The 25,038-nt window shown below is 35.0% G+C and overlaps 1 protein-coding gene across 1 annotated transcript in view; it reads left to right on the forward strand.

The window, feature by feature from the left end:
- The window catches only part of LOC107187100, a 42,418-nt gene extending 19,965 nt beyond the window's left edge, over positions 1 to 22,453 (forward strand). The window contains exons 2-9 of the mRNA XM_015575107.1: positions 13,712 to 14,064; positions 15,287 to 15,615; positions 16,102 to 16,685; positions 17,901 to 18,243; positions 19,119 to 19,484; positions 20,605 to 20,778; positions 21,275 to 21,488; positions 22,039 to 22,453. Of these exons, the coding sequence (XP_015430593.1) occupies positions 13,720 to 14,064; positions 15,287 to 15,615; positions 16,102 to 16,685; positions 17,901 to 18,243; positions 19,119 to 19,484; positions 20,605 to 20,778; positions 21,275 to 21,488; positions 22,039 to 22,446 (2,763 nt within the window). The 5' untranslated portion in view covers positions 13,712 to 13,719 and the 3' untranslated portion in view covers positions 22,447 to 22,453. The remainder of the gene's footprint in view (positions 1 to 13,711; positions 14,065 to 15,286; positions 15,616 to 16,101; positions 16,686 to 17,900; positions 18,244 to 19,118; positions 19,485 to 20,604; positions 20,779 to 21,274; positions 21,489 to 22,038) is intronic.
- Positions 22,454 to 25,038: the final 2,585 nt, after the last annotated feature.

Consider the following 25,038-nt stretch of genomic DNA (forward strand, 5'->3'; position numbering starts at 1 on the left):
CACTTTAGAGTTCAAAATATCATTCGCAAACGATTGAGCAAACACTGCACTTTGTGACGACTTGGACAAACATGTGTCGTGTGTCGCATTAGATCGCTCCGCGTTCTATCATGTTTCTGATCGTCTTGTGTTTTTATCTCCGTTCGGTTTCGGCCGCCGCTTTTCATTTGACGCCTCGCGCCAGCGTCAACCAAAAAGTTCAAACTTTCCAACTTCAAGCGTCAAAGCTTGATATTTAAAAATGTTTAAAAAGTCTCGGCGGGCCGCGTGTTTGACATGCCTGTCATAGAGGCTTACTGTAGCCAAGAATGGTAGAATATCTTGCCTATATAATTTGTGTCACTTTTCATTATTTTTGGTTCAACAAGTTGTAGAAGTTTTTCAAAATCTTTGGTCAACATTCTGCAGAAATTGACAATGGTAGAAATTGGCCAATTTTGGACCTGGCTGGCAACAAAAGTTTTTTACAGGATATGTTTCTACAGGTCCTAAGGAATCAAAAATGTATATTTATTTACACTGGAGACGATGGGAAAGTTATAAAAAATAATCGCAAATTTCGGAATGTCGTCGTTAGTAAAACTCACCTGATTAGTCGTCGTTGTGTTCTTCGGATGATAATCTATTAGTAAAATAATTATTTAAGAAGTCTGGTAAATTCATCGTAGGTTGGCGCCGAGTATATCCAAAAAACCATAAAATTGTTGTTACGTGGGAACAACAATCGACAATTCGTTCACCATCTTCATATTCACAATAACATACAATGTTTAAATGTAATATTTGCCAGAAAAATAACAACAATGTTAAAATACACCATTTGAGTTCTAGAATATTTTAAAATGTTTAATGTTTCATTGTGTAATATCCGACATTCCGAACTTTGCGTTTATTTTTTATAACTTTCCCATCGTCTACAGGGTAAATAATTATACATTTTGGATTCCTTAGGACCTGTAGAAACATAACTTGTAAAGAACATTCGTTGCCAGCCAGGTCCAAAATTGGCAAATTTCTACCATTGTTCTTTCAGAACATTTCATATCCTTCTTCTTCCTACAAGTACCTTAATAAATGGCTTTCACTATACCGTTGTCTGTTTTTAAACAGTGAAGTTTGCCAGCATCGCTTATCTTGTTTTCTTCGTTCTTATTTTTTGCACTTAACTTTAGCACAACAAAAGCAGCATTTGCAAAAACTAATTTCTTCCTATTCATTATTTCACAATCTGCTCGCGGTCAGTGTTCGGATCAATTGCGAACAGAAATAAATTCGTTCCAGTGTGGACGTAGGGCGAGCATTTCAGTTGAACACGAGCGAGCTCGTGCTCGCTCGCTTGGTGAGTACCCGGCTTAACAGAAACGAAGTAAATGTTATGGTTTTGATAAATTCACATACTTTTCGTAAGATATTAACATCTGGTTTTATTTTTGTAGAAGCACTTTCCATGAATGATAAATCATATTGACGAATACTGTAAAAAAGTCCAAAATCTTAGTTTACAATATAAAAGTTCATAAAACACCGTTTAGTTTAATTAGGTTTTCAAAATTGTGTTGTTCAAATAACGGCCTTCATTCGCAATACACTGTTTCCGCCGATTTTTGAAGATTTGCATCACTCGGGTAGTTATTTCCGGCGGTATTGCTTTAAATTTTTAACCTAGGTATAGCAACGTTTAGTTCATGGATAGTTCTTGGCCGGTGTTCGTAGATTTCCGCTTATAGCTAGCCCCAGAGAAAAAATGCAGACCACGGAACGTCATCACGCATGAGACTAAGTGGCCTGGGAAAAGTTCTCTCAAAACCTCGATAGATCTTTTCGTCCTGTTAAAACCACACATCCTCATTTCTAATCTCGAGGTTTTGGGTTCCAGGGAGTTACGTAACAATCCCGACATACCGATCGGAAGTTACGGTGATCGTTACGTATCCCTCTTCAAAAACAAAAGTACCCCAAACACTAAAATCAACATCATACCAAACTGTAACACGTTGGATACGTAATGATGGTTTTTCATGGAGCTGATGGGAATTCTTTTCCGTTCAATATCGAAAATTCTGCTTCTCGACACAGTCAGACAGCTAAAAATGAGCTTTCGTTACAACATGTCTTACGGTTCCCCCAATCGCTTTCTTTTAGCTCCCAAACTACCATCATTTTGTACGGATGCATATTAATCTTTAGACACCACAGCCCATCTCAGCATATGTAAACACCACCCTAGAGGGAATTGGGATTTTGCATTTTTGCCGATTAAGAACTTGAAGAGAATAAAAGCAAATTGAACTCATAACATATTTTTTAGAATAAAGTTTCCTCAGAAATTCAATGTAATAATTGCAAAAGTGGGGAATAATTTTTTATCGTGATGAAAGGAGAACTTTGTACTAGCCAGATACAATTTTACAAACGAAATAATGTTTCGCTGGTGCAAATTCGCATTGGTGTGGTGTTTGAGACTTAAGGTAATCTTGTAAAATTCTTCTCGTACTTCGTTCCGACAATCCCAAAAGACAGAAGTATGCCTACGGGCTAAAGGTCCTGGAGATTGAGAAAATGGTCAGTCTCATAGTTTTTAAATTCTCTGACGTCCGAACACTCCGTGATCTTCCGGGTGATTTTTGCTTTAAGGAGACTAGACAGTCAGATTTGGTAAAAATGTAATTTTTTGGGGGAACTAATTACATGAACTCCCGTAAAATCTGAACGTATAAACTCCTCAACGACAAACGCGTGGTCTACACCCGTCCTACTCCTGATAGCAAACTAAAACGGCAAGTTACATGATTAACGAAGGAATCTATAACCTTCCTCACTCTACCAAAACCATAACAATCTGGAAGTAAAATTTGGGAAACTTTTCTGCCACGCCCTACATAATAATTCTGATAAATTATTTAGCACGGTATGAGACGATGAACTGAAAAAGACTGAATGCACAGAACTTGTTACGTACATCGTCATTAATTCCTGCTACCAACAGTGACACATTACGTAAGTGGCAATTACGATGCAAAAACATTTATGCGACGAAACGAGAACAGCACGATTCACCAAAGGAGGGACAAAGAAGTCGCTATGAGATAAATAGGTCCTGCAAAAACTATCTAGAATTACATAGTTACATAGTTGCAGTGATACTTGGTATGCAAAGTATGCATTAAGAATTATCCTCAATTTATACTCTTACGTAGTAATGTCTAAATGTTTCTGTCCTTATTCTGATTTACTAGTAGAAAATTAGGAAAAATTGCATTATAATAATATAATTGTCACGTTCGTCAAAATAATTAGTAATGAATATGTTAAGAACAAGTATAATTTGTGATTAAGCTATTAATGTTTATACAAACACATTCGCGTATATTTGGGTTCATTTTGGCACATTTGGGAATTGAATTCTTTTGATGGCAGTGTCATGAAGTTAAGAAAGAATTAGAACTTTTGTCGAACTTCATGAAAATTTGTATTCTAATGTTTTTTACGTATTCGTATTTGCTATAACTATAAATCCATACAATACGTAATCTGTGATCTATGTGACGAAATGACTTATTTTTACTCATGGTGGCAACACCCACCAGTTGCATGTACATACATATGTAACTCCCAAATGGAAAACAAAGATACATTTTCTGAAAATAAACATTTATCTTTCAAAATTATAAAAGCATGGGAGCATTGTAATGGGGTTTTTTAAGACCATTGTTTCCGAAAACAAATATCTCATTATTTATAAATGAAATCGTTTTTGATAATAATAACATACGTAGCATCAAATTAAAGTATAAGTACCGAATTAAATGCCGAGATCAATAAAAAATTCATGGACTTTATGGATTCTGTATGCAATCCTTTTCGAAAAAATTTTATAAAATCGTGATACATACATATATGTAATACTAGTGAAATGTTTCGTTAGTTTCACGTATGTTTCGCAACATATGTCGCTGAAAATAGTGTTTTTATTCTTTACAATAGATGAAATGTTCATATATATGTATATATATACAAGATTAACACTTTTACTACCGTGTCAAGGATCTTTAGGTAACACAACTTATAATTTAGGACTGCAAAATAATCTATAAAATAAAATATTAAGTAACAAAGTCTGATCGAACCTCATATCAGTACCTACGAAAAATTAAACACGTCCGTGATAAATATTAGTTCACACTGTAATGATTTTTGCGATGATTTACTCTACTTGCACATGAAATCTTATCTACTTACTCTACTTTACTCTACTTGAATTCTCTCTGCGTATTCATGAAAACACAATACATGCACAGAAACTCATTGCTATAACCACGATGATTAATTAATAGTTGCGCAAATGTTACATTGTAACTTGTAACATAATATGTACAGCAGGCACCAAAAGTATTCATACACCCACATAAATCATAAATAATGTTTATAGTCACCCACACACAGATTTGTTTAACTATTTATAAAACTACATCTATTCTGAATTTATTCCCAGTAACGGGTAGGTAGGTATTTCCCGGAAAACTTACATTATATGAATACTTTTGTGTCGCGTTATTGATATGTTTCATGACAAATAAATTGGTAAACCATGTCATTGCAGGTCTTACATTTGGATATTTGTAATAGATAAATTCAGAATAGTTGTAGTTTCATAAATAATTTATCAAACATGCGTGTCGGTGAATATAAACAACCTTTATCAACAATTATGTATGATTTATTTGAGTGTATGAATACTTTTGCTGCCTACTGTACGTGCACGTGCACACGTCGGAGCAACGAACGCGGATTTACGAAATCGGTTCCACTTTTACTGTTATTGACACTAGACTGCGGCTGATTATATTATAACAGGGTTATGTTAACGGTTACCAGTAATGGTTCTCCATGAGTGAAGATTGTCATTCGAACCGTTGTACGATTTCACAAGAAATCGGGTAACTATCCTGCGACGAATCAGCGATGCAGGGCAGCGACCAGGGAATCGATCAGATCGATGTGTAATTCCGACTAAGGGAACGCTGCCGATTCATATTTCCGAAGGACATTGCTTTATAATAGTAATCGGACGCATACACGCTAATAGAATCTTTTGTAGACTTTTGTTACGTTATATCGTTTGATAAGAGTATAACGTTCGTAGAGAATCTTGTCTTCCGTGTAACTTGTCTATTCCTTTTTTTTATTATAGAATATTTATAGAAATAGTTATCTTCCCATTTTCATAGAAATAGTTATCTTCTCGATAAAAGAAGTTGTGGACATTTCTTTTTATAACATTGTTGTGATGTTTCTAGTGGAAAGTAAAGTGTTTTGGTAATCTGTAATGAATGATACCAATTTTTAATCTTTACTGACCTTAATTGTTTCTTTCAAGCAAAAAAAAATTTTTTGTCTGAATTTGATGTCAGAAAAACAGGAAAATTAAAGAATACAAAATACAAATAAATATTCATTAAACACTTCCAAAATATTATTTTCGAGAATGTATCCTAAACTATAACGATACGATGTCATATTGAATCTTCGGGCTAATAATATGAGTTATAAAAACTAAATAAATTAATTTGATAACTTTATATTAGTACAAGTGTTGTCTATCGAGCTTTAATATCCTCTAAATAATATTTCTTTCAGGCTTTCAATAATTTCATTTTGCTTCATTACATCCACATCATATTTGATACTGATACTTACAAACAGGAGTGTATGTTCAAAAATAACAAATTTAATCTTTTGATTCAACAGCCAAAATTACTCTCCGAAGATTCAGATAAAACACTCCAAACAAAGCTTGACAGTCGGTAGCCGCTCGAACGGTTCTATCATCAAACAACATTTCCGAGTCAATCTATCTATGCATGTCGACGTCAGCCAGTCCCTTTGAATTCCCTGCCAACCGCCTAGGTGGGCTCAGGAATGTTACCCAAAAATGACAATCCCGAGATTTACTATAGACTACTCTCTTTGGGTCAGAGTGGCCCTCTTTATTTCGGGGTCCCTGCGCCAACCGAGTCGGAATGGTAAAGGAGGAGGGACCACCTGCGATATGGCTCAGAGGACAGGTAACTCTACCTGGTCCCTTGAACCGCCGAGATTTTTCGGGGGTCGAACAAAGAGGCCCACCTGGTACTCATAGGCACTATGCAACCAAAGCCCCACCTTTCATATCTTTTAACGTGGCGTTTGCATGCGTACCTGACCATTCCAGGACACGGCTCCTTTAAACCGCGTTCCGTTTAAGGCGGATCCTGCTGTTTCCTATTTAGACAGGACATTCCAGCCCTTGATAAACGGAAAATGGATTTTCCTCGGTCCCGACGATTCCTCGAAGTACATATACAGTTGTTTGTAGAGAAAGTGGTTCGTCTGGTAACTGACGCATTGGTTCTTAGGAAATGTTACACCTACAGATACAACTGATATTTGTTGGGTTGAACCGGAAGTTACGAAACATGTATTTTGTAAATATTATTTTTGCATTGAGTCAATAATGTGTTCACCACTATTTTTAATGTCTCAGCGATTTCTTTAGTGGCACCGTAAATTGGGGTAACCTGGACTAGCCCGTCGTCCGTATACAGCTAGTGATGGGTCTCGGTTAGGTATATCGATACGCGCGATCGAATCAAACGCCTCTAAATCAATGGGAGCGGTTATCGGTTATACTGCACGCGTATCGGTCGTCCGAAGTCGCACGCGTTCGTCGCATACGAGCGTCAAAACGCACAGGAAATCGCCAACACGACATCACTTCAACCGTTATATTTTGGTTATTTTTCAACATAGGGCGCTGATTTAACGCTTATTATAAAGCTGAAGGAATGTTGTTTTCAAGTATATGCACAAAATTTTGGTTATTGGTAATAAATATAGTTATAATTAATGTTAAATATTGAAATGCCGATTTGATACTGTTCTTACATATAGATCAGTTTGGAAAAAATACTACTGCATTCCTTGAATCTTCAACTTTAAAATATACTTTTCAAAAAGATGGAACTCTTTCGGGACAATTAAAAAAAAAATAAAGTTTACCATGATGTATGTCGCGCGGCGTGTGCAGAACCACGCGATCAGTTGAACAGTTGAGACGCAGTACGCGGCCGAACATCATGGTAAACTATTTTTTTTTTACAATTTCCCGAAAACGTTCCATCTGTTTGAAAAGTGTATTTTAAAGTTGAAGATTCAAGGAATCTAGTAGTATTTTTTCCAAATTGATTCATACGTAGGAACAGTGTCAAATCGGCATTTCAATATTTAACATTAATTATAACTATACTTATTACCAATAACTAAAATTATTTGCATAAACTTGAAAACAACATTCCTTCAGCTTTATAATGAGCGTTAAATCAGAGCTCTATGTTGAAAAATAACCAAAATATAACGATTGAAGTGATTGCTTGAATTGAAATTGCTTGAATATGACCAGTTCGTCCGTATACGCAGGTCGATCGAATTAGTTTGATTTTTCGTTCGACCTGGTGCGGTGGGGTTTCGGGAAACGTTTTTTCCAACGGTCCTTTCCAACTTCACGTGTCCCTACTATTATATTAACTATAAAAACCACTACTAATACTAAATTAATAGAAAAAAAAACAAACACTCCTCTTTTGCAACAAAAAATTAACTACATAAAAAATACCAAGTTTAATAGCAAAAACGACTGTATACATCAATATGAAAAATAACTATATTAATATAACCATCAATGTAAGGAATAATGTTAAGTAAATAACTACTTTATGTATACATATTTTTCCGCAGAGTGAATTTTTATTAATAATTTTTCATTACTTGAAAAGGTTAACAAGGTAATTGTTCAGGAGGACACGTGCACGTGAAAATAATAAATGTGCGCGGTGAAGGTTCGACTTGACCGCGCCGAAATCGTGAGCATCTTCCAAAGGTACGAGTTTATGACTCTGTTGTTCTGTGCCTCGGTGGTACCGCGCGGTCGGGACCGGCTGTCGGCATAATGTTAGAACCTTTCCTTATTGTACATAAAGGGGGGTATCGAGCAAATTAAAAAGGTAAAATATTCAAAGGCGAAAACTATGACACGCGAAAACATTTCAAAAAACATAGTCACATCTCAGGTGATATACATGTACACTAAATATTGAAAACCTTGTAATTATAACTAAAGTTTACCCCTGACAGAGAATGCGATCACTTTTAACATTATTCCTTACATTGATGATTATATTAATATAGTTATTTTTCATATTGATGTAGGGGAGATCGGGGTAGAAAGTAACAGTTTTTGATTTTCATGAAATAAAAAAGTCTATACTTTGGCTAGAGATTTAACGTTAATTTATACGGATAGGTTGGAGATTCAAGATTAGTTCCATATCGATGAAATGTCTTTAAAGTAATTGTTAAAAATATTATGACCGTAAATGTTGACCAAGCCAGGTTGTTACTTGTTGCAACTTGATATTTTGTATGTAGTTAATTTTTTGTTGCAAAAGAGGAGTGATTGTTTTTTTCTATTAATTTAGTATTAGTAGTGGTTTTTAAATTTTGTGCATAAACTTGAAAACAATATTCCTTCAGCTTTATAATGAGCGTTAAATCAGATGTTTAAAAGTAACTAAAATATAACAGTTGAAGTGATGTCGTGACGGCAATTTCCTGTTCGTTTTGACGCTCGTATACGACGAACGCGTGCGACATCGGACGACCGATACGCGTGCAGTATAACCGCTCCCATTGATTTAGAGGCGTTTGATTCGGTCGTGCGTATGTCACGAGCGCTTGAGCGAGCTAACCGATACCTAGTTTAGTTTAGTTTAGATCGTAGTCTAAACTCTAGGGTGGGGGGAGGGCGCGATCTACTCTACTTCGTTTTCCACTCCAGTAATCTCATACACCCAGCTATGATATTAGACTAGCTTCACACTGGCGGTGGATTCATTTATGGTCCACTGCGGCTCCCAGGGGAGGTGATCGCCGAACCCGACCACGTCTCTCTTTGAGGTCGAAGGGGGGGGATCCTGAAATATTCGGGACATAGGCAGGTAATACGATAGGGGGTTGAAACAGGCGACACAGCTCTCTCTCAATGATGGAACGTACACAAGCACGATGATTCCACCCCTGGTACAGACTCGGTCTGTGGGTGAAGCAAAGAGTGAGCCGGTACTCACTTTGGAGACGAAGGATCGGTGGCCCCGACGATATACTCCATAGTCACTGATTAAGGTAGGGATGGGACGATCCTAGTGACTCTCCGCCCCCCAGCGAGTACTTCCTCGCCTCCATGTGGCCCGGGCCCAAAAAAGTTGGTCGGGTTGGAAAACTGGGGGAAATAATAGCCCCGGGTAACGCCCACCGCGGCCCCGGCTATTGTGGCGGGGGCTGTGTGATAGCTAACGGCGACAGAGCCACTGCTGCGGCCTTGGGGGGGAAATCGCACTTCCCCTCTCCCGGGAGAACTGTACAACTAACTAACTAGATCGTAGTCTCCCGGAAGAGGAGATAGTCCCGCAATTGGAACTACCGTGGGCGTGTTACCCGGGGATGATATTTCCCTCGACTTTCCAACCCGTCCAACTTTTTTAGGCCCGGGCCACATGGAGGTGGAGAAATACTCATGCAGGGGGTGGAGAGTCACTAGGATCGTCCCATCCCTATCTAATATATTAGCTAAAGGAGTGTGAACGTCGGGGCAACCGATCCTTCGTCTCCATAATTGAGTACCAGCTCATTCTGCTTCACCCACAGACCGAATCTGTACAAGGGTGGTAATCATCGTATGTACCGTCATCATTGAGAGAGAGTTGTATCGCCTATTTCAACCCCTTATCGTTACCTACCTATGTCCCGAATATTTCAGGAACCCCCCTTCCTCTGTTTACCCATTATCAAATTACCACCCCCCCAATCAAGGTCAAGGATGGAGTCCCGGGACTCCAATAGCGATACATGGGGAGGCCGGTCTAGCCGACCTCAAGAAGAGACGTGGTCGGGTTCGTCGATCACCTCCCCTGGGAGCCGCGATGGACCATAAATGAATCCATCGCCAAGTGAATTTAGTCTAATTAAAAGCAGGGTTGTGAATTTAGAGTGGTGAAAACGAAGTAGAGTAGATCGCGTATACCCCCTCCCTAGTGTGTACAAGAAACGCGACGCAGAAAGATAACCCACCGGACATTACCGAAATTTCTCCGAGGAGTAGGAGTCCGTAACCTTACAGGGAAGGTTTCACAACCCGCAGATTCTGATCTAAATGAAACTTTGTGGGTTTGTTGGGGGCATCAAATTTATGCAAGGAGCAATTTTTTCGGCTGACATTCACTCTAATTGTAAGATGGTGAAGTTACCTTAAGGGGTAATAAACTTTAAGAAGTTTACCGAATTTTTCGTTTTTTCAGTATATTTTGTTAACCGTAAGATATAGGAAAAAACTTTTAATGGGAAACCTGAATGATATTAAAACACCTATCAAACTGCAAAAGAAAAAAAACTTGAAGAAAAACAATTTTGCAGGTATTTTTACGTAAAATACTTTTTCACGTAAAAATCAACTTAATTTAACAGTTTGCAGAGCTGCAAAATCGAAAATGATCATTTTCTGATTTGGGACAAAGTTACTCCGAGTAGGTCAAAATTACCCAAACTTATGGTACTGTGTTGATTACTTGAGACTAAATTTGATCACTTTCAAAACAGGGGAAGGTCTACCTAATCGCAGTGCATCTTCTACGGCGATATCTCCTATTTAAAATTTTTCAAACCATTCTTGACACATATGACAACTCGCACTGTTGTTTCCATATACCGCACAAATCTTTTTTTGAACGCGAGTGATATCTTTGCCCTTTCGAAAGTAATAATGCATTAGATGCCGGAGATATACTTTCTGTTCTTCCTTTTTCGAATCAATGACACAGTAGTTTGATAATCCCAATGTTTTCTGTTTTTTTTTTTTTACTGAAGAGAAAACATCAGAGAACACAGTGATATATAATTTCAGTAATCAATCATTTTCATTTAACAGTAAAAAACCGTACGAACTCTTAATTCAGCCCAATAGAAATAGTGCAAAATATACTGATTATGATCACTATTTTCAACTGTTTAAACTTTGAAATTTCAGTTTTTACTGTATAAATTTCAGAAATTTATAACGTTTTAATCTTATGTATCTACAGTCTATTCTTTGTGTCACCTTATTCTATTCATGTATCTATTCATATTCTTTTTAATTCTTTGTAAGAACTGTTAGTCCAAAATTTGTAAAATATTTTAGAATTATGGTATATTTTTATTAAAATATGAGCAACATCGTTAAATTATTTATTTCTTATAGTGGAAGTTTAAAATTTAGAATGATTACAATTGCTACGTTTTAAAAAGTGCCTTTCTTTCGGTAGTCTGTTCTTTTATAACAAAAGCACTCGACTTATCGATATATTATCAGGACGAATAACACGCGACAGAGACGTACGTCAGCACGTATCGCGATAATGATAGCTGCATCATTAACGCACTGTGTGACAGGTTTTCGCTTCCAGAGTTACATTGCCATTGTTCTGATTAATTCTTATCTGGAAACGATTCGTAAAACCTAATTATCACGACAATTAAAGTAATTAATTTCATGAAAGCTTTATTTAATAAGTTTTTATCAATTTCACATTGTGTATAGCGTATCACTTGTATACTGCAATACTTACATAATCTCACTAGCGATTCTAATTTTTTGTTTTTTATTATTGTTCCTGTGACAATGAGAAGAAATATAAGGAATTAAATACGTATAAAGAATAAAAAAATACCACGTAAGTATAACAATGAATGTCTCGGTCTTTCTCGATTCTTCATTTTGAAGAACCGAAAATCGAATTTGATATAATCGGCAGAGTACTTAGGTAGAGCTATTTAACAAGATAATATGGAACGTGATAGATAACAATTTTTACAAAAGATACGAATTTTTAGTTATTCTTGGATCAGGGTACAAACACGTTCGAATGACACCATTTGATATTCTTTATTAAAAATAACAATGTATGTTTGATTAATAAGTACCTGTAGTTGATCGACATTATAAAAATGCATTCCCAAGGATTAATAACGTAGTGTGTACTGCAAATCATACTCCTACTACTAACAAGAAGATAAATCGTACAACGATGATAAGAAGACATTTCTACATTATTAACTGATCTGGTGTCGGTTCTACAAATACGAACTCAGTATCTGTAAGATTGAAAAAATTTAAAATAACTTTCCCTCTGAATTATATTCACAGTTTATAAAACATTTTGTATATCCATCGTAGGAACGACATATGCAATTTCTTTTGAACTAAAATAAAAAGCTTGAGTGAAGAAGAGTAAAATTGTTTAAAAATAATACAATTGAAAGGTTTGTAGAAAGACTAGTTAATCTGTTCTGTTTCTGAGAGGTTGAACTGTATAGGGATCTTTCTACGAGGTGTCGATCGTCCATAGAATATAGGGCCGTTTTTCTCTGAGGAAAACTGCTTCCGCACAAAGGTGTATAAGATTTGCGCACAAAACCGTGAATGATCGAGAATCGGAGCATCGAGTTGGAAAGATCGAGAGGATGGAGGCTTCCCCCTGGATTGATTACACGAAGGTGCTTCCCTTTCTTGTAAAGATGCTGCACTTCCGCTTCTAAAACCGGTTGAGGATATGCTTGAAGCTAACTCTGTAACCGCATACGATGAATCTAGGAACTTATATTGAGTACTGGCTTTGCTGAGAAACTTTATGCGCATATACCTAAATTATGTGATAATAAAAAGAACTATATACGGAAAATTAAATAAAAAGAAATCATTAATTGTTGCGAACGTGTATAGAGATTAAATGCTTCCCTTAAAAATTATTTATATTTCTACAGTTAAAACATTTAATCTACGATTAAGTGATAAGTCGTGTAAAATGTCAAGAAACAATTTTTATTTATGATATAATTTGTTGAAATTAAAATATACGAAGTGAAGCATACTGATAATACTGATCTGATATAGGTATAATACCTCTGAGGATATGAAAGTAATCAAAAACCGCATTTTTATATGCATTTATGTAATAATTCTGTGATGATATTATATGTGATTTTCTTCCTTGGAGGACCGTATAAAAAGTATTTGAAAACTATTGCAACAAAAGTTAAAGTACCCGGAAATTTTGATCTTCAAAGAATTGTTACGTTCAAGTTGTTATAATTTTGTCCGGTATTGTATATGTACATGTAAGATGTGTCACACCAAATTAAATTTTAAGTATGAATATGTGTGCAACCGGAAGCTTACGTTTTATAATGTGTATAGTTCTACGTAGACACTGCAGTCCTTTATGCATTTCAGTTATGTAATACGAAGGTTGTTAGTACTTATACAGTTAAGCACGACATAATGAAACACTTCTGGATATTTTCTGTCATCTACGTTAAGATAATCCTTATCTTGTTTAGAATATCTCATAGGTACTAATATACAAATACATTAAAAAAAATTTTTTCTTTAATCTATTTTAAAATGATGCTTATTTTTTTCAGAATATCTCATACTACATAATATACAAATATGTACACAAAGAAGAAAATTCAATTTAATCTGTTTTGAGAATATACTTTCAGCTGTATTATTCGAGAATCAAAATTATATGTTCAAAATTCTATTCACTGATTAGTATATGAAAAACGTTTTTCTGGTTTTCAGAAGGCAAAATGAAGGTCCTAGCAGCTGTGCTGCTGGCCGCTGCCCTCTTGGTCGGAATCGTTGCTTCAAATAAAACTCCATCGAGAGACATCAATACAGACACTACAGATGAACCGTTCACGACGAAATTGCAGCATAATTTGATCAGCATTAGCGCTTCGCCAGAAACGTTGGATCTTACTACGCGTACTGCTATTGTAAAAAAAGTAACGGCTCCTCGTACTAGTGAGAAAACAACGCCGAACTACGATGACGATAATCTGCTCTTGGGTGATGTGAAAAATTTCCTGAACCCTAAGGAAATGCTTCTGCAAGAAATTCGTAATTTGGATGAAGAAGTTACCAATGCCAAGGTGATCATTTTTATTACAATTAATTTCATTCACATTCCGTAATTGTGTTCAGTTTTTTTGTTCCCCACACATGGTTTCAGTAAATACCTATAATGCAAATATTCACAAAAATATGTAGTATTTACAATATTAAGAATCTACGTTAGCATTTATTAAATAAGCGGTCAGTTTTAAGCTTTCAAAAGGTATCTGCCTTGAAAGATTTCATTTCATCTATTTTATATAGTTTTTTTTATATATTTTTTAGTGATAAGTTTAGATATTCAGTTCAGTGAGGGGGTTAAACAGAATAATTTGTGCTGAAAAATAAATAGACCAAAGAAATTAATAATAAATGCTGAAAATTACAATGCTATATGCGAATGCAGATTTTTTTATATGTTTCTTAATGTATTTAAAATGTATTAGAAATTGGCTTACTGAACTCTCAAAATATCAGTAGGTCTGCAATATCTTTCGTTTATATTTTGAATAACAAATGAAGGAACAATATATTTCTAAGACTTTTTATTCTTGTGAGTACATATATGTTTTATTTATTCAAATTTTATCTCATTAAAATCTAAATGATCTATACGTTTTAACCAGAATGTAAAAATTATCTAATAATTTTAACAAATACATAAATATTACCTTACAAAAAATTTTAGCTCGGATATTTAAAAAATTTGTATTGTGTAAACATTATCCTTTAGGCTACTTGCGTATATCAAGTTTAATGAGTACTCTATTTAATAATAGCTTTTCATAGAAACAGTTTTTATAAGTATGTAACCTTGCAAAATTAGAGAAATGTTGTACTTACTGTTAGTACGTTCTTTTTGACTTCGTATCTATTTAACCCTACTGTTCTCCTCAAGTCTATATTACCCTTAATAAAGATTCTGTCTAAATGGGTATCATGTTTTACATATTTATTTTTAATATATTAAACGTATGCAAATTTTCCGTCTACTACTTGTGTTCTTTCCATTCGTTAAAAAGAAATTATTTCCACATTTGAAGTAATTTTATCCGAAGGGATATAAATTTGAAAAGTAAGTGAGAAGAACAATAGGATTAAAATTCAACAATAATTTAGTATCGGTACACATTGATCTAATAAATTGTCTTCGTCGTATTTCATCACGAAACTTTTCGTTACATGAAATAGCAGATCGTAAAACTACTGTTCCGCAGTTTTAAATCAGCTCGATATGATTTTTTATCACAATAATTACAGACACAAGAAGAAGTTGCTAAAACACTGAAAGCGGAGGCCCGAAGAATTAGGCCATCCTACTCGATTTCGACAACGAAACCGACCACCGCGGGAAACAACGACGAACAAAGCAACACTACGGAAGATAGGGACATCAAGAAATTATTAGACGCTGAGGATGCGCCTTACGAAGATGGTTTGAGCAAAGACGAAGAGGACGACAGCGCGGAAGAGTACGACGGGGACGACGAGGACGAAGAAGACGAACTCGATGACGACGAGCAAGTGATGACGGAGTGTCCCGATTATTGTACATGCGCCGGGCAATACGCAGCTGCAACGACTGCAACGTATGTGTCATGATTTTCAACCAAAGTAATTCCGTTTCATTTTTCTCTTCTCATAGTGAAAACCGTTTCAAATGGCACTAAGTCTATATGTATAATGTGCTAACAGCGGTGTAAGTCAATTTTTAAAAAGTGGCAGTGAAAGGATTAAATCGATAAAAATTAAATACATTTCATCCCTAAAGTTGTCCACCTGTTTTGATACCAGCTGTACATTTTTGATTGTACAAGCAACGCCCATATAACGTGTCGTTCCTACAACACGGTTTCGCACTAACAGGTCAAAGAATTGTGTAGTTTGTATAGTGTAGTTTTATTAGTTTTTGAAATCTGACCTTGTTTTTTGTATGTATGTTCGTATTAGTTCTTAGTTTCGTATAACACGAATTTACATAACACAGCAATTTTTAGGAACCTATCCACCCAGTTATGTATAAGAGTTACCTGTATCACAAGAAAGTTTCTACAATTTCTACGTTTTCTGTTTAGATGCACCAAACTCGTGGATGAACAATCGTTCGGCACTGGAATCGCGCATCTGCGCGTCGAGAACGCCGAACAGATCCGCCTTGGTCCTCACGCGCTTCGTTCACGAGGTCTTCAGCATCTGGAATCGTTCGTGATCACCGACACGAGAATCGTCGAGTTGAATCAGACCGCGTTCGACGGCGTGGCGTATTTATTCGCGGTAAACCTGACGCGTAACGGTCTGCAGGAGATTCCGCCGAATATTTTCCAGAATAACACACAACTGTCACTGTTGTCTATTTCTGGAAACCCGTTGAAACATTCGCAGGATTCGAAATCATCCAAACACGGCCTCTTCGATTCTCCGTCTGTTACCGAATTCGACTACTCTTACAATGGTCTGACGAAACTCAAGCGAAATGCGTTCGCGAAGATGCCGGACCTAATTTTTGTTAATCTGAAAAACAACAAATTGAAGGAAATCGACAGCGCGACGTTCAATTCGATGGCGTCGCTAATTGAGTTGGATCTTTCGAACAACTTGATCAGCGAAATCCCTCTTGATCTGTTTTATGATAAAGGACTGCAGACGCTTCGCATTGCTGGTAAGATTCTATTATTTAAGTAGATTTAGAGGGAGCTATGTCACGACAGTAGCATTGTGAGTTATTAAGGCTTTTATAAAAAATAATGAACATCATTGTACATGCATAGTACAGACAAGGATGTTGGCACGTAGTTACAAATTAAAGGATAATAACTAGACACCAAAGAGGTGTCCGAATTAATAAAAATCTTATTTTTCAACATTTTGTGGCATAGCTCCGTCTTGCACTGAACCCCTCGATTAGGGGATCATACACTGCAGCTGCTGTGTCCGTCAATAATTCTTGTAATGTTTTTTATCGAAGCAAAACTAGGTGTTGGTATCGAACGAAGAGATGTCAATCTATGAAATAGTAATATTTATTTAAGTTTTTCCCCTTAGTTGGCGCATTAGCATCGCCTACAGTAGCAATCCTCTAATTATTTTGAGCAATATATTTCCTGAAACTATGGAATATGTAGAATGTAATTGTAGAACATTATTGCATGTCTTATAAAATTGACAAAGAAATATTAACTGAAAACTAGAAACTTGTTCTTCATAAAAAGTTATTATTCAGAAAATATTTTTAAATAATTAATAACACTTATTACGAAAAGATATACTTTTTTATCTTAAGAAATGTTTTTAAAGGAGCGGAGGAATTAATATTTTTCTTCTAAATATCATACTTTTAATTTTATTTTCGTAAAATCGTATATAGTAACGGACAACAAAAAAGTTACAACTTTTTCGATTTGTTTTATTTTGATTATTTTTTAACGTCAACTTAAAACTTTCGCATGTGTTTAATATTCGGATAGAGAATTAAAAGCTGTATAAAACCCTGTGTGTTAAATTTTTAAATTGAACTTAAGAAATAGTAAAAATATATATGTGAGTATAACAAAAGAATCAGAAAAGCTGGTCTTTTTTGTCGGCTACTTGTCAGGAAATCTCGAGATGATAGTTTATTGACAACGAATACCCAAGAGTGACTCATTTTCCGAACTATTTACTTTGGTACAATACCACCGTAGTAATAACATTGCAAAGAATATGACATTTTTTTTATTTTTCGGGGAAATTAAACAACCATAGAGAAGTGTTAGAGTGCAAATTACATTCTTTCTATGCTTTCCATTGTATCAAAAAATCAAGTATCGAATACTTATAAACTTATACAGAATCAAATATCGAAATGTTATTTGAAAGACACGTATTCAATTTTCAGGAAACAATTTGACAACGTTGAACACCATACGTGCGTCACAACTGAGAATATTAGATGTGTCTCACAATAGAATCAAAACAATAGGAAAAGATGATCTAATTGGTATGACTCTGCTGGATAAACTGACGCTCAATTCGAACGGTATCAAGAGGATTAACCCGAGCGCTTTCTCCTACCTCCCACTGCTTACTCTCATTGACATCAGCGACAATAAGCTGACTTCTTTGACGGAACATCATTTCATGAAGAATTGGCGATTGCAAATTTTGTTGATGAACGATAATCCTGGTTTGGAAACGTTGCCCGTCTTCAAAACCACTAGTCTCGAGTACAACACTTTCAGGTAAACACTATTCTGTTTCAAAGATTTCTAAATTAGTTCGAAAATTTCTTTTTTTAGTTGTACGTAGCCTGCGGATTTTTATGCAAATTCAGTATTTATGATTAATTTACGGAATTGAAATTATGTTTGAGATTTTTCTCTTTTATTCAAGATTTCATTAAATCCAAAGTAAAGTAAAATTTATATTCACCTTTCCAAATATTTTTACTGTATTGTATTTTGCATATTCACATTTACGATAAATGCATTAAATCCACAGTCTAGTCGTATGTAACAGCACAATCAACAACATGTTTTTAATTACATCTGCTGGATTTTCAGTAATCATTTATCAGTCAAGTTTGTTGTATACAATACTTAAAATATATTTTTCTATTCATTCATATTTGTTGGAATCTACACGAATTTAAAAGGTCTAAACATGAATTTGATATTTCAATTGATCATCTGGGTAATTTCTAAAGAAACACGTAAAAAGATTCTTTCATAAAAAGCTGTATATAAAATTACAAATTTTTGAAGAATGTTTTATTCAGTTGAGGTGTCTCGTCCAAGAGGGAGCTGTGTCATAACAGTAGCGTTGTGAGATATTAAGGCTTTTATGGAAAGTAATGTACATCGTAATATACTATGTATATGTATACATATACAATCATATCGCAGGCAGGAATTTTGCTATGTAGTTATAAATTAAGGGATAACAACTAGACACAATGAGGTACCAGAATTAATAAAAAAAACTGTTTTTTTCTACATTTTGTGACATAGCAGCCTCTTGCATTGGACCTCTCAATTGAACGACCCGATCTCGTATTTTCATCTTACAGTATAATCATGATCAAACTATAATAACGTCGTCTATGTATTTCTTACAGTGTCTACCGTTTCGAATGCGCGCACTGTGGCCTGCACACCCTCCACAAAGACACTTTCAAAGCCATGCCAGCGATAACGCAGCTGAACCTTTCCAGAAATAAGTTACGTGGCTTACCGGATGGATTGCTGAGCAGTCTGTCTGCTTTGCGTATTCTCGATCTGTCTGACAACACGATCAGTTCCTTGGAGAACCACATGTTCAACGGCGCGAAGAATTTGATGAAGATCAAACTTGCTGGTAACCCTCTGGTTACGTTGCAAGTAACGCCGTTCCTGGCTGCTCCTGGCCTTACCAAGATCGACGCTAGCGGATGCGCTTTGGAAAGAGTTTGGAGCGAGGCCAGAGTTCCATTGACTAGTTTGAAGTAAGAACAGTATCATCAGTACATGACTGAAACACTTTACATAATTAGGATGCTAAACGTAGGAATTCTGGTACACATCATAGTACAAACACAAGTATGATAATTCTTCGTACGCAAACGAATCAAAAATGCACAATTGAGAGGATCGTGACAAAAACGACCCTTGTCAAATGTTTTGATTTTAGTGATAACAATAGATTCTAGTAATCAGGAGCGAGACTTATAACTTGGTGTAATCTATTCTATTGAAAACGTCCTATATCCTGATTAATTCTGAAAAGATTCTTTAAAGCCAACTGTTGTCAATGCATTTTCTCATAGGCAAAGCTTCATTTGACAAATTGACAATGGTCGTTTTGGTTATGAGCTTCCAATTGCATTTTTTATGTGAGAATTATATATTTGTCTAGTATATTATTATTGTCACTATGTCACATTATTTGCTTGTATCAGTTTTCACTTTCAGTATTTATTTTTATAGAATAGATACGCTAATTGATAATAAAAGTCGGTTTACTTGAACCTCTTAAAGCATTTGGTCCAGAAATACATTTGAACTAATGATTGGGACAGAGAAACGGGACTATTAGTAACAACCTCCTTATACTCTTTTCGAATATAAAAGCGATTTCTTGTAGATTGGGAACGCGATTATATTGAAAAATATTGATGGATCAGATCAGTCTTTACGAAATCAGAATACGATTGAGTAAAAAAAGACCCGAAAACTGTACCAAATTTAAAGGAAGCCTCGTATGAAAATATTCCATTGTAAATATGATTTCCATTTATTTTAATAATTATTCAAAAATTGCGTTTGCATCCTGTCTATTGACCCTTCGAGAACAAATGTCATTAAATTAGTGACAATAGCTTTTAAATTTGAAGGCCAAATGTCGAGTGAGTAATTTTATCACTAAAAAAAGGGACAATGCTATGTACTTTCCTTGGACGCTTAAACATATTCTTATTTGTCTAGTCTTAAAAGGATCCGTGTTAATAGCGTTTTTTTATTTATACTGTAAATAGATTAACAGAACAGAGATAATACCATTTTTTGAATGATACGAATTGGTATCAACGTAAGTAACAACAATTCCATATCAGATTTTATTTTTAGATTCTTATCAGTTCGCGAAAATCTGCTTCGACGAATCACTGTTGAGGAATTGAAAGCAACGCCTAAAATCGTTGGCCTGGATTTGTCGCGTAATCCTCTTGATTGTGATGACGAATTCAATGAGGCTGTGCAATGGCTTACCGATCATGGGGTTTCGCCGATGGAACCATCGAAGTACGTAACAATTTCGAAAACGAAAACATAAAAACCACTACAACTTTTTATTGAATTTTATTAAACGATAAATGTTTTTCCTACTAAAAAAACTGAAGCTATAAGAGCAAAAATTTGGTCATAAATCTGCACAGTATGTGCAATTTAATAAATAAATTTTAAATAAATTTTAAATGAAAATAAATTTAATCTTCAATTACCTAGGAAGATTGAACTTTAAGTATTCTGCTATATGAATAAATTCACTGCGCAAAACAAATTTTACAGCTAAATTATTTTGAATTATAAGGGAGAATTTAATACAGTCAAATAAATACTAATTGATAAATAACCTTTTTTTTCCAACAATTGTTAACCATAAATATACTGTACGTCTTAAATGTAGTTCGACTATAATTTCCAAGTATTTCTAAACGAAGTTCTTTTTTCACGCGTATCTGAACACATAATGAAAAGAGTTTATGAATTACATAAATTTGTGGAATATATTTTGCAGATACATTAGTAATTATGGTGGCGGCGATAATTATCAAGATCCTGAGGGTATCAGTCAATGGACTGATCTAGCGAAAATAGTCTGCGATGGTGTGAACGACGGACCACCAGACAGACAATTCCCGCACAAGAAGAAATTGAAAATTATTCTTGGGGGATTTGATACATCAGACGACTCTGATACCCTTTTGCGAAACGATCTCGAAGGCGACGAGGTGAGATGCCAAAGATCATTCTTCATTTTCAGTGACCGTGATTTACCGCAAGAAAGACTAATTTGCCATAACAAATTACAATTATTTTTACATTCTTTCGACTTACGAGAAAAATCAATTGTCTCTTTTCTTTCACAAAGTATTCTATATTATGTTTTGTGTAAAAGAAACTCTTTTAAAAAACGGATCTAAAAACAAAATCAGAAAAACTTGTCCCAGATATTTTTTATTTATACTTTTACACACTACTTCATAATTGTCCATGTAGATATTACACTACAACACTAAAAGCAAACGGGGGAATCCTACTTTTTCAAAATACAAGTAAATGCATTTTGACCTTTATATCTTCTTCAGAATTATACAATTTTACACGTAACACTTTCTTCTATCAGAATCTGTTAAAAGAATAATTGAAAACCAAATACCAACTTACTTTGTGGAAAATTAGAACACCTCCTTACATGACATTTTTTAACATACAATTAAATGTGTACAAACCTTATACCATTTTGCGAGGCAAAAGTAACGAACATTGTTTTCCCACTAGGAGCTGCTTCAACTGCAACTCGATCATGGCGTAAGATCCAACGAAGAAGTTGAGAAAGCGTGGACCACACAAGATCAAGAATACGAAGATTTTGTAGCCGCGGAGAACATGGAGTATCATCCTTGGTACAGCAGCGCGCTCTGGCCCGTGGTCACTGTTATCGTCATCACGGCGATGATTCTTCTCTTAACGGTGCACGTTGCAATTTACTTGGCAAGACGGCGGGGTCGCGGACCTGTTATCAGGCCACCGTTGATCCTCCGTCAAGGATTGATCGACAACAAGAATTGTGGTCTGGTTTACAAGCCTCTCCAAGAGGAAATCGCGACACCGCACATGCCGAAACGGGGAAGCTTTTATTCCAGCAGCACATTCCACTACGACAAAATCGTTCCAGAAAGTGTTTAAAGGGCAACACGCGTGCACAATGTATCGGTTGATCGACGGGGTTCGAGTTAATCAGGTCGTGCAGAAATCGAAAAGTAGAGAAACAAAGATTTCTTTGTATAAATCGAATTGGCTAGGTTATGTTACTGTTCAAACGATTGAGGTCGTGTATTATCTAAACTGGAAATATGTGTGAGGCTTGCAGTCTTTAAAATGAAAAGTACATTCTTAGAGATTGTGAGTTTCAAAATGATTGGAAAAGCAGTTTTCTTTGAAGATAACGACTTCAATCTTTTGAGCGTTGCAGTATCGAATATACATGTCATACACGGAGAGAGTACACAACTCTCATCAATGCGTTGTTCTAAAAAGGGTGACAAGAAAAGTATCTAACATTGTCATTGTCTATAGAGGAAACTTATAAGATTTTATACCAATAGAATTTACTCTTAAACATACGTAATGAATGTAATGGTGAGTAAAGTAATTTTTTAAAACTTGATGATTGGGAAAGGAACACATTGTATGGTTAGCTTAGCATTATTGTATGCCCACCATTATGTTTCGAAGATAAATCAATAAATTTTATGTAAAATGTTTTCTGCATGATCAGTCAGTATTCTGTCTCTTTTATCAGGATGGTCAATTTTTATCGAAGATGAGAGTGGAGTCATAATAATTTAATTGTAGGTGTATGTTTAACTATTAATTCATAATTATGTGTCTGTTATTTTTCCAATAATCGCTGAGGGAATGCAGTTTTAGGCGGTAAGTGAAACTTTTACTTCAAAAATAATGAAATGACGTGGAAGCAGGGTCCAAAGTAGATATAAGGGTGTCCCACGCAACTGGAACAGGCTGTACCTTCTAAACGGTTGGGAATAGAAGAAGATGTTATAAGTAAAAGTTAAATGGTATCAGACGGTGCATAATATGCAATTAATTTTATGCACTTTTGTGCATCGGTGCATCAGAAAAATTGCAACTGCACTTTTTTTTAAAATGGAAACCTATGTTTTTCACTGCACCAATCGATGCAATTTCTTGTGCTCTACATAAAAGTACTAACATACTTATGCCCTAAACTTATTCGTTAGGAAGTTATCGAAGTTTCATGTTTACAAACATTGTAATGGAACATAACGTAGGTACTTCGGAACAGTTGCCGAGCGACCGAAATAATTCAGAAAACTTTTAGCTTGGATAACTTCCTAACGAATAAGTTTAGGTCATAAGTATGTTAGTACTTGTATATAGAGCACAAAGAAACTGCATCGATTGGTGCAGTGAAAAACATAGATTTCCATTTAAAAAAAAGTGCAATTGCAAGTTTTCTAATGCACCGATGCACAAAAGTGATACCATTTAACTTTTACTTATAACATCTTCATCTATTCCCAACCGTATAGAAGGTACAGCCTGTTCCAGTTGCGTGGGACACCCTGTATAATAATTCTTATACCGAACTGCGGGCAGACGACCGGGGTCGTAGTACTGTAGGTATAGAAGTAATATTATAAGACTTGTGACTTCTAATTCCAGTGAACAAAATGTCTCATTCAAGCCACAGAAGTCGAAGTATTTACGACTAAACACCGCATATAGTACTAAGAAAACTAACATCTCGTAGTATAAGTAGTACATTATTGTGTACTATGCATTATGCTACATGCTGTAAATAATGTATAACGTTTTAATAAAATTTTGATTATAGTAAATAATTGAGCGTTCATTTAATTCATTCTCGTGCTGCCTAAACTTCGTATTCTATACGCGGACACAAAAAGTGTCAACTAACATTTAAAGGTGCATTTTAAACAAAAATAATTACATACCTATTTTTTCTGATTATGAGGAAACAATAAATTTATTATTTACTTACGACTGTTACCTTTTCTTAATGCTGAACTTCTAAGATTACCAATGTAAAGAAACAGTTTTATTATTGCAAAAATTTTTATTTTGTAGTCTATTTAATCAACATGTCGACCCATTGTATTTTGTTTGTCTACTGTATTTACACGTTTCGATCAATAATTAATATTTGTATACCAAATAGAAACGTTTGCAGACCTAAATCAGACGTAAAATTTCGAAGAGAATTATCTGCGCGATTAAAATATGGAAGAGCGATTGATGACGCACATATGTATATACGTAAGTAGGCTGTTATTGGTGCTATTAACAGTTTAATGACACTTCCAAACGTTTTGTGAACACAATACAATACTTGAAATAATAAAAAAGATATAAAACATCGTCCATCGTTTAAAAGCTTTAAAAATATTTAAAATCTGGAACCCTTGTAGTCAATGTGGTATAACACTAATATAAGAGTCAAAATTAATGACTGTATAAGATATGCTTTTATAAACCTATTGAAACTTATTAAAGCATAATAGCAAAAATTAAAAATAAAATATTATCATTGTAACAAATAAATTAAATTTAAAAATAATATGTACTGATAATTCTATATGTTTCAACTGAAGTAAACTATAATATGTTAAGTTAAAAACATATTTTACTTCATGAAGTATATGTACTGTAAAAGAAAATGAAATTTTGCGAATATAATGCTTCTTTTTATTATATTATCAATAACGAGAATCT

Source organism: Dufourea novaeangliae, unplaced genomic scaffold, assembly GCF_001272555.1.
Source record: "Dufourea novaeangliae isolate 0120121106 unplaced genomic scaffold, ASM127255v1 scaffold106, whole genome shotgun sequence".
Taxonomy (NCBI): domain Eukaryota; kingdom Metazoa; phylum Arthropoda; class Insecta; order Hymenoptera; family Halictidae; genus Dufourea; species Dufourea novaeangliae.